Source organism: Capra hircus, chromosome 13 (assembly GCF_001704415.2).
Source record: "Capra hircus breed San Clemente chromosome 13, ASM170441v1, whole genome shotgun sequence".
Taxonomy (NCBI): Eukaryota; Metazoa; Chordata; class Mammalia; order Artiodactyla; family Bovidae; genus Capra; species Capra hircus.
Window position 1 is genome coordinate 31,229,874 of NC_030820.1, and position 11,344 is coordinate 31,241,217.

The 11,344-nt window shown below is 41.7% G+C and overlaps 1 protein-coding gene across 1 annotated transcript in view; it reads right to left on the reverse strand.

The window, feature by feature from the left end:
• The window catches only part of ST8SIA6 (ST8 alpha-N-acetyl-neuraminide alpha-2,8-sialyltransferase 6), a 137,456-nt gene extending 126,444 nt beyond the window's left edge, over window positions 1–11,012 (reverse strand). Inside the window, exons 1-2 of the mRNA XM_018056881.1 lie at window positions 10,528–11,012; window positions 9,970–10,068 (exon numbers count right to left, since the gene is read on the reverse strand). Coding sequence (XP_017912370.1) covers window positions 9,970–10,068; window positions 10,528–10,628 — 200 coding nt within the window. The 5' untranslated portion in view covers window positions 10,629–11,012. The remainder of the gene's footprint in view (window positions 1–9,969; window positions 10,069–10,527) is intronic.

Below are 11,344 nucleotides of genomic sequence, written 5' to 3' on the forward strand. Positions count from 1 at the left end.
GGAGCTCAGGGGTAAAGAACTTGCCTGCCAGTGCAAGAGCCCTAGGAGACATGGTTCAATCTCTGGGTCAAGATCCCCTGTTGGAGGAAACGGCAACCCAGTCCAGTATTCTTGCCATACTTATCACATCATTCTATCCCATACCATGTCATACTATACCTTATCATTACTATATCATAACCTTTCCATACCATATTGTATCATATCATATCACATCATATTATAAAGCAGCACTGAAGGAATGGAAGGGGATAGAAATGGAATCAGCCATCTGACATACCCTGGGGTGTAAAGGGGGGTTCAGATATGAGGAGACTCCCAGGAGCCTGGCCTTCTCTGGATTTCAAGTGACCTATGTCACACATCACACACCATTCCACACACCATTCCACACACCACACAAGTCCAGGTTGATTAGGATCACGCATTTTCTGACAGTGTTTTGAGGTCAAGACAGGGGAGCAAGAGACAGCTTTAAGGTCCAGTATTTTAAAAAAACAAATTAGTAAAATTTATGTTACCTGTATTTTGCCAGATTTGTTTTTCAAGTTTTTTTTTTAAAAAATCAGACATTTGTTTAAGGGCTAAATGGCTCAGCTGCTCGTCTAGTGGACGCTCTAAGGAGGATCTTTCAGCCATTGGTGGGACCCACTAGGAGTTCTAAGGAATCCTTTCAGCTGAGCACAAGGCCAGAGAAAGGACTCCTCATTTGGAGATATAGAAATTAAAATCAAGCTCCCCAGGAGGGATAAACTAGGACTATAGCATTAAGAGATACACATCCTTTATATAAAATAGATAAACAACAAGGATACTGTGTATAACACAGTACACTATATTCAATATCTTGTAACAACTTAGAAAACAACCTGAAGATTCTGAATCACTTTGCTATATACCTGAAACTAACATAATATTATAAATCAACTATAGTTCAGTTTTTAAAAAAAAGAAAAATAGGAATTAGAATAATATCTAACTCATCAGTTCTACTGCATGCAATAAATGAATTAACATGTAAAAATGCCTCCCAAGTTATAAACCATACTAAAAGATTCTCTAATTTAGGGGTTGCAAAGAACATTACTCTTAAGATGGAGAGAAAAAAATCATACTTTGGGAAAACATTCACTATAATAAACCCGAGAAATCTTTATAAAGTATTTGCTCCATGTTCTCAATAAATTACAAGAAAAAAAAGAAGAAACGGAAGGTGGGGTTTAAAAGGTGACATAGATGCTTTCTAAAATATAAACTGAAGTAATAAGGAACAGGCTTAAAGAAGGAAAAAAAAAACTATAAAGACTAAAAATGTAACAGATACTCTGTTTTAGAAAGAGCAAGACAGAACTGACACGAAGAGAAAAATAATTAAGGAATGTAGAGGACAAATTTGAGAAGCCATCCCAGAGAGCAGAGGGAAAGGACAAAGAGAAAAGCAAATTCAGAAAGAGAAATGAAGTTGTTTACGTGGAACATGGGTTGTGGGTAAGAGGTATGGTGAAGGAAGACAGAACGTGAAGACTCTCTTCACAAAATATAAGCAGAATACGTTTGTTGTTGCTGTTGCTCAGTCATGTCCGACTCTTTGCTGCCCCATGGACTGCAGCCCACCACGCTCCACTGCCCATGAAATTTTCCAGGCAAGAATATTGGAGCAGGTTACCATTTTCTTCTCCATGGGATATTCCTGACCCAGGGATTGAACCCACGTCTCTTGTGTCTCCTGCATTGGCAGGCGGATTCTTTACCACTAGCAATACCTGGAAAGCCCAAGCAGAATAAGCAGAACACATCAAATAATCAAAGGTATAATATAAACTTTTTAATTTAAAAATAACCTGGCCAGTGAATTAAAAATAATTATAGACAGAATTAATCAAAAGAGACCACTGTAGAGGCATAGCACTGTGAATTTTTAAATTTTTTCAGTTTAAGAAAAAATCCTGTCAAGATTCAGTAAAACATGTAATCAAACAGGTTACTTTTAAAGAAATAAAAGAAAGATTACCTTGCTTTCTCTCTCAGAGCCCTAACAGCCAGAAAATAGAAGAACGTCTTACAAAAGTTTTAAGATGAAAATTTTTTAAAAGTGGAGTTGTGATGCAGTAATTTAGTACTCGTGGACGAAAAATAAGAGGTATATTCTTAAATATCTGAAATTTCAGAAACACTATTATCCACATTCCAAAGTTAAAAATATTAGAAGAAAAAAAAGACATGTCAACTGGGCAAGAAAGGAAGGGAAACAAAGAACTAATCAAATGATTAGGGACTCATTTACAGTGACAAATGTCAACACTGAAAAAAGAATCTAAACAGAATTTTTAGATTTGTAAGCAGTCATTTAATTCAAATTTTAAAAAGAATAATTTTCAAAGGAGAAAGTATATAATAGAATAGTAGTAACTTAATAAAAAGCCTACCCCTTTTACCACATGCTAAAAGAAGTTCTAGGGACTTCCCTGATGGTCCAGAGGTTAAGACTTCACCTTCCAGTGCAGAAGGTGCGGGTTCAATCCCTGGTCAGGTAGCTAAGATCTCACATGCCTTGTAATAAAACGAAACAAAACAAAACATAAAACAGAAGCAATCAGTAATAAATTCAATAAAGACCTTAAAAATGGTCCACAACAAAAGAAAAAGATCTTTCAAAAAAAAAGGTTCTAGAAGGAGGAAAAGATTTAAATATTTTAAAATGAGACATGTTCACTTATCTTAGGGTAACTAAACATATTAATAAATTATCAATAAATTTATCAATTCAAAAGAATTCACAATAAAAAGTAGACATAAGTGATATGAATACACAAAGGTTGAAAACTTCTACAGATTAAATAGCCACAGACATAATTAAATGTTAAGGAAATAAAGTCAATTTAAAGCCATGATAAATGCAAGTTTGATACATTTGACATTTGTAAACCTCTTGTAAATCAACAAGTAACTTGATAATATCTATAATATCTTGAGAGTAAAATAGACAAGGATATAAAAAGCCAATTTAAAAAGGGAAGATGGAGAGGTTATGGAGAAAAGAGAACCCTCCTACACTGTTGGTGGGAATGTAAGTTGGTGCAGCCACTATGAAAAATATTTAATAGTATAAAGGTTCTTCATAAAACTAAAAACAGAGTTACCTTATGATCCAGCAATCCCACTCTTGGGCATATACCCAGACAAAACTTTAAATCAAAAAGATACATGCATCCCTATGTAAGTCAAAACATGGAAACAACCTAATTGTTTATCAACACATAAATGGATAAAGAAGATGCAGTACATATATACAATGAAATACTACTTAACCATAAAAAAGAACAAAATAATGTCATTTGCAGCAACATGGATACAACTAGACATTATCATACCAAGTGAAGTAAGAAAGAGAAAGACCAATACCATATGATATCACTTATACGTGAAATCTAAAACATGCCACAAATGAATCTATCTATAAACAGAAACAGACTCACAGACCTAGAGATCAGAATTGTGGCTGTCAAGTGGGAGGGGAGGAAGGAGAAGGATGGACTGGGAATCTGGGGTTGGTAATGCAAACTACTACATTTAGAATGGATAAACAACAAGGTCCTACTGTAGAGCACAAGGAACTATATCCAGTTTTCTGGGATAAAACATAATGGAAAAGAATATTTTAAAAAGAAAGTATATATGTGTAAAACTGAGTCACTTTGCTATACAGCAGACATTGGCACAACACTGTAACTCAGTTATACTTCAATAAAAATTTAATAATAAAAAATAAGAGGAAGTAAATGGTCAACAAGTACCTTAAAAATTAAACACAATGGTAAACAAATAAGTATATATTAAGACATCAGTGAAATACTATCTCTTGAGTATGAATTTAGAAAAAGTGAAAAGAAATGCTAATACACAGAATTGGCAAGAATTTGAGACAATGTTCATTCTCGTATACTGCTTACATGAGAATAAACTGGAACAACTATTGTTATTGGACAGATAGCAACACAACATTTTCACATGTTCTTTGGTCAAGTCTCTTCACTTTTGAACTGTGGTGTTGGAGAAGACTCTTGCGAGTCCCTTGGACTACAAGATCCAACCAGTCCATCCTAAAGGAAACCAGTCCTGGGTGTTCATTGGAAGGACTGATGCTGAGGCTAAAACTCCAATACTTTGGCCACCTCATGCGAAGAGTTGACTCATTGGAAAAGACCCTGATGCTGGGAGGGCCTGGGGGCAGGAGGAGAAGGAGACGACAGAGGATGAGATGGCTGGATGGCATCACTGACTCGATGGACATGAGTTTGGGTAAACTCCGGGAATTGGTGATGAACAGGGAGGCCTGGCATGCTGCGATTCATGGGGTCGCAAAGAGTCAAGACACCACTGAGTGACTGAACTGAACTTCACTTCACTTTTAGGAATTCATCTGAATAATCAATGTAGCATGTAAGACTATAAATTTAGAGGCTATAAACTGATGCGTACTCTCTAATTTCATATTAAAATATACATCAAAATCAAAAATAATGAATAACTGAAATATACAAAAGGGAAGAATAAATAAATTATAGTACATGCATATTTTCAAACACCATGCTCTAAAAATTACATTGCCAATAAATACTAATGACATGAAGAAAAGTTTAGATGTTGTTTAAAAAGTTACTAATCCATACCAAAATATGCACAACAAAATTACTAGTTATGTGCATACAAAGTTATTGAAAATATGAACCTAGCATCTTTATTACACTGAAATGACAAGCAGTTTTTCTTTCTGGTGTACATACCTAAAACCATACAATAAAATCTCTGCAGTAATGCTCCTACAACAATAAGAATTGGGATATAACACAACTGACCTTTGATGTCTGTCCTTTACTGAACCCCAGTTCTCAAACAGGGACAAGTCAAGTTCTACTGCAGGGAGAAAGAGTCACAGGGAGTAGAAAGAAAGACCTCTCTAGGAAAGTAGAGAAGTGGAAGTGGGGTCCCCACATTACTGGAGGATTCACAGACTAATCCTCCCAGATAAGCCAGTAATAGTGGCTTCTATTCAGAAAGTCTTAGTCGGTCACAGGATCCTGAATCATCAGCATGGATATTAAAGCCAAAAATATGGACACTGCCACTAAAAGATGCCAAACCACAACTGGGACCTAGATAGTTCCCATGAAGGAACCCTGGAATTTCAAGCCAGACAGTTATATACACTTGTTCTGGCCATGTCATCAATGTCACAATAATCCAATCTCTCATTTCTAATGATTGAATACTTGGGAGCTCACTTATAACATTATGGCAGGGTTTTATTTGGCTTCTTTAATAATCAGAAATGAAACTAGTATTATTTAAGAACACATATTGAATTAATATTTAAGAAAAAAATTCCAATCACTTGGAAATGTAAAAGTACTCTCCCAAAAGACAGGTTAACAGGTTTTTGGCACCAAACAACTAATTATGAATGCAAAGGAAAAGTTCTTGAAGGAAGTTAAAATTGCTCCTCTGGGCAGTGAGGTACGGTGGTGGGCGGGGGAGAGTACTCTCCTAAATAACTATGGAGGTAAAATTTAAATGTTCTAATGTAACTAGAAACAACTTAGAATATAGTTTTAAAACCCTAAACAGTAAGAATCCAAACTTAAAGAACAGATACAAAGCTGCATTCAAAGGATAATTCATAGTAGCAAATATGTTTGTTACAATGAAAAAAAAGGAAAGATCCATAAATGAAACATTCATTTCAAAATAGTAAATTTGAAAAAAAAGGAATGATATTTTAAAAGATAAAAATAACACAAAGAAAACAAAACTCTACAAAGGAAACAACATGGAAATAGATCAGAATTGAGAAATAAATCCAAGAGCTGGTTGTCTAAAAAAACAAACCAATGACACATGCTGACAAAGTTTATTAGAAAGAGAAAGAATCCATTGTGATAGGGTCATATTTTGAAAATTATTAGTATATTTTTCTCCTTTGTCTTTCTGACTTTGACATGACTTTTCCTTAGCTATTTTGAAACACTCTTTGGGGGACTACAAAGAGATATAGACTTTTTTCTGAAAGGATACAAAGAGAAAGAATAAGGTAATATTCAGCTTTGCACAAAATAGGATTTGTGAAAAGATTTCCTACATTCCCCCCATTATGTCTTTTTATATATTAACCACCTCACCTGGAAGACTCAGCTCCTGGAGCTTTCCCAGTTTTTTTTTTTTTTTTTTAACTCCCAGTCCTCACAATTCACCCTTGAGCTTAGGTTTGAGACAGACCTGGAGGTATGCCTCAGAAAAAGAGAAAGACAATACAATGTAGGGGAAGACAGCACTTTCCAGCCTACAACAAAGATGGAAAGAGGAGAAAGAAAGGAAAAAGAGAGCCTTGGCTTGGAGAGAGAACAGGGAGAGTAACAAGAAGGGTAGATAGAGCTTTGTCTCCTCCCCTAATTAGGATTCTGGAATAGATCACTTTGGCACTCTTCCATTCTGAAATTAAAGTAGGGTCGCACCCACTTTGTGGGGCAAGAAGAGGTAGATCCTGATACTTAGTTTTTCCTGAGCCAACTTTGGTCCTTGTATTTTTAGGTGGTGGTGGTTTAGTTGCTAAGTTGTGTCCGACTCTTGCAACCCCACAGACTGTAGCTTGCCAGGCTCCTCTGTCCATGGGATTCTCTAGGCAAGAATATTGGAGTGGGTTGCCATTTCCTTCTCCAGATGGGCCCCCAAATAGTGGGGAGACTGGCTGGAGCTAGCCAGCCAGAGCTGGGTGAGGCAGCATCATAGCAAACGTTGCACAGTACAACTGAGGATGGAACTAAAAGAGAATCTTCACTGGATCCCTGAAATGTAGCATTCATAGGAGCTCAGGTGAAGCCAAGACAGTGGAGAGTATCAGCAGGTGAAATGCCTGAAAAGAATGAACCACGAACTGCAGCTTTCATCACAGGCTATCATCAGAGCACTCAGCCAGCAGATGGGAAATGGACAACAGCCCCTTGGAGAACTCCTTGGGTGTGTTGGAGGTCACCAGCTCCAGCAGCACATGATTTAATCCTTGTAGAGGTAGGTGGCAAGCACCCATGGCAAATGCCAATTTGTGGTCAACATGAGGAAGCTGAGGTGCAGGGAGACAGAATAAACGGCCCAAAGTCAGAGTTGACAAACAGGCCATGTGGATCCAGAGCCCCACATTTAATCACCCTGCTCTGTAGTCTTTCACAGGTGCTGGGCAAGATAGTGTGTGTGTGCATGTGTCCAGGTTAAAGCTTAGTCAGGTGTGCCAACTTAAGCAACTCTTTCTGGTGCTTCCAGGAGACTGGCAGGACAGGTCTTCAAACAGATATTCTCAAAAGCTGATTTTATGAGCCCAATTCTTATATCTTTAAAACACTAATCCTTGATGGTGACAACTGTTTCTCATGACTAGCAGAAGCTTCATGGGACCAGCAGAAACTTTCTAAAAAATAAACGTGCTTGATTGCATGTACTCCCCCTTTACCAAAATCACATATATACTGTCCTCCCCTGCCCCCCATCTCTTTGAAGCAGTTTCTCAGAGCAATCTGAGGTGCTGTCTCTTGGGCTGCAGTCCTCATATTGCCCCAAATAAAGCTTAAGTTGCAACTCTCTTGCGCATTTTTTTAAGTTGGCACTCATCTATAAAATAGGGATTATAAGAGTTTTTCTCAGCATTTTTTTAAAGATTAAGTGAGCTAATAAACATAAAATACTGGATTGGCCAAAAAGTTTGTTGATGTTTTCCGGCACAAACAAATTTCTTGACCAAGCAATACTTAAGATAAGTGTCTATAATAAGAGTTCAATAAGTGCTGGCTATCCTGATTGCTTTTAGTATTACTATATTATTACTTGTATATATTATCTACAGTTGGGGTTCATGGGAGAAGAACTGATCAGCTACAGAAAAAAATCAAGAAATTACAACTTCTCTACATAACCAAGTATTATGGATTAAAATTTGTATCCCTGCCATATAAATAATGAATCATAAGTGATAAAGATGATATAAAACAGATCAAAAGACAGGTTTTTAAAAATACAACAGAACGGTACCAATTTTAAAATTTTAATAGAATGGACCACATTCCGAAAAAAATATGAATTACCTATATTAGCTCAAGAAGTATGCCAGGCAGAAAAGAAGTACTTCAACAGAAGCTGAAAAATTCATCAAAGAATTACCTCAAAAAAGGACTATGACCAGATGATTTAATTAGTACATTCTTTCTAACTTATCTCAAGGGACAATGCCAGAATGTATAACTCTAATAGGACTTGGAAAATGCTCCCCAATTCACTGCAAAACTACTACCTATAATACGCAACCCTTCAACAAATAAAACTAAAGGCCGATATTTTTCTTTAAAGCTTTGTTACTCCAGGATTTTTTAGTACCTCTGATATGCTGTGAAACTTCAAATAGGAGGGCTGCAGGAAACAGTGCTGTTCTGCAATTCAGAGATTTCTTCCTGGCTCCCCAGAGCCGTCTGATGGCCATGCAGAACGACTAGGGAACCTTGCAAGTGCTGGTGTCTGTGCTAAGTCACTTAGGTCGCATCCAGCACTTTGAAACCCTATGGACCATAGCCCATCTGGCTCCTCTGTCCATGGGATTCTCCAGGCAAGAATACTGGGATGGGTTGCCATGCCCGCCTCCAGGAGACCTTCCCAACCCAGGGACCAAACCTGCAACTCTTATGTCTCCTGCATTGGCAGGCGGGTTCTTTACCACTAGCACTGCCTGCAAAGCCCACATAGAAACCTTAAGTCACCTAATCAGAATATTAAGATGGTCTGGGAGGTAAGGATATACAGAAACATACATAGAGGAAAAGGCATTCACAAGAGATACACAGAGGAAAAGAGACAGTATACAAAACTGCCCCCAAATTACTAGCAAGGCTGAGGCTCAAAGCAGGGTAGTCTGCTGGTGAAAATGTAAACTGATTCAACTCATCCAGGAAGCAACTGGCCAAATGTATTAATACTTAGAACCTAAAATGCACATACTAAATGACCCAGTCATTCAGCTTGTATCAGTCCACCCTGAAGAACTGAAAATGAATATATAGATTTACATACAGGGAAGTACTTCATAGAATTATTAATAGCCAACAAAACAGAAACCAATCTAAATGACTAAAAAACAGATTATGGCACATTCATATGATAAATTATGCAACAATTAAAAGCAATGCTTTGCAAAAGAATAAATGATATGCATATGTATATGATTTTTTAGGGAAAAAAGGCAGAACAAAATATTTCAAAAATGTGTGTACATGAGAAAAACTACTGGAAGAATATAGACCAAAACCTTAATGTGATCTCTGTATGGTGGAACTCTGAGTGAATATTTTTAAATACATTTCTCATATCATCTAGCTATCTGCACTAAGAATGGATTACTTTTATAACAGGCAAAAAAAAAAAAAAAACCCCACGATGAAATTCAAATAATCATTGCACATGGATATATACTTCTAAGAGTGAAAAGGGGTTTAAAAAAAAAGTCTCCATTCACTAAGGACAAAAACATTCCCAACACTGAGCACAGAATTCTATGCTCCCAAACGTGAATCTCACACCCGTGCACTTGAAAGCAGGAAGAGAGAAAGCAAACCAACCAAATCCCTCAACAGACAGGTTGAGCTGCTTCTCCGGGTTCTCGACACACCATTATCGCGAGGGGAACACGGCACCCATTTTTAAAAGTGCAGCTGTTTTCATATGTCCCTTGGTTCGATGAACATCCACATGGAGGGACAGGCTTTACAGGGGAGGTTGAGCGAGTGTGATAGTTACACGCGCGTGTATGCACACGCATCCTTTCTCTCTCTCTCTCTCACACACACACACACAATTCCACACAATCGTGTGGTCCCAAGCAGACAACTCCCAAGCGAGTCCTGCGGGTGCAGCCGCGCCCCATCCCCGAGCCGCCGGTACCTGTTCCCCGTGCGCGGGGGCAGGGTCGTCGAGCTCCGGAGCTTCCTCGGAGCAGCGGGGCTGCTATAGGTGGCCTCCCTGCTTTCTTCCACCAAGAACCTGCACAACCGTGAAGAAAACTAAGTTGAGGAGCAGTTGGCAGCCGGGCTCGGCATCGCGCTCGCAGCCAGGCGGCCAGGGCATCCTAGCGCGCCCTGGCTTGCGGCGCAGCTTCCCAATCCCGGAGTTTGAAGCGGCTCAGGGCGGGAAGGAAGAGCAAGAAGGGAGAGCTCGGGTGACCCGACGGCAGGTCCGGCCCCTCAGCTCCCTCGCCACCCTGGCCGGTTCCCCTCCGCCCTAGTCGGTGTCCAGTCGATGCTAGGGTCGCCCCTGCGACACCTCCCACTCATCCTGCGCTGCCTCCCGGACTCCCCGGTCCCACCCCACCCCCAGGGGCCGCTGCCCGTCGACTCCTCGCAGCCGGCCAAAGTCTGCGCACCCGAGAGGAGCGGCGGAGCGGCTAGGGTCCCCGGGTGCGCGGCACGCGGGGCGGCCGGAGCGCGGTGGGCGAGTGGGTACCTGGAACGGGCGGGCGCGTCGGTCCAGCACCAGAGCAGGCGAAGCAGCAGCAGCAGCAGCAGGCTGGCGAGCAGGGCGAACAGTGCGCCCCCCGGCCGCATCCTGAACCACCGGCGCGGTCGCCGCCACCGCCGCTGCTGCCCCGGCGAAGCACAGCCCGGGCGGCCCCGACTCGCGGCTCCCGCCGCTGCCGCCGCAGCCGCCGCGGCCGCAGCCACGCACACCTCCAGCGTTCAGGGCGGCGCGGAGGGGCGGCGGGGGCGCGCGCCGCGGACCCGCACTCTCAGGCGCCACCGGCCCTGCCCGCCTGGCGTCTGCGGGCGGAGGTGGCAGCCACGTCCCAGCTCTCCCCCGGCTCCCGCCCAGCCCGGATCGCTGTCGGCGCCCGGAGATCGGCTGGCGGTGAAGCGCCGCCCGGCTCGCCTCCTCTTCTCCCGAAGGCGCTCCGAGCTGCTGCGGGCGCTGGTCGCAGCCGCCGCCGCCGCCGCCGCCGCCGCTGCTTCTGCCGCCGCCGCGCGGGGTCACCTGAAGGTTGGGGCTCGGGAGCTGGACGCCTCGCTGATTGGGCTCCAACTTTTGTGCTCCCTCACCTGCCCCCGAGCGGTCGCGCGTTCTTCCCCGAAGCCCACGCAGCCCACCGGGCTGACCGCACCTGGCTCTGCGCCCCTGCGGAGGAGGGCTGCGTTTCCGAGAGGCAGAAGAGGAGACAGGAAAGGGCCCACTTCAAAAACTTTGCAAACAGTGTAGTCGCTCTGCGGGATTGTCCCACGCGGAGAGGCTGCTGGGCACTTGAGAGGAGCCTCCGGGTGTTTGAAAG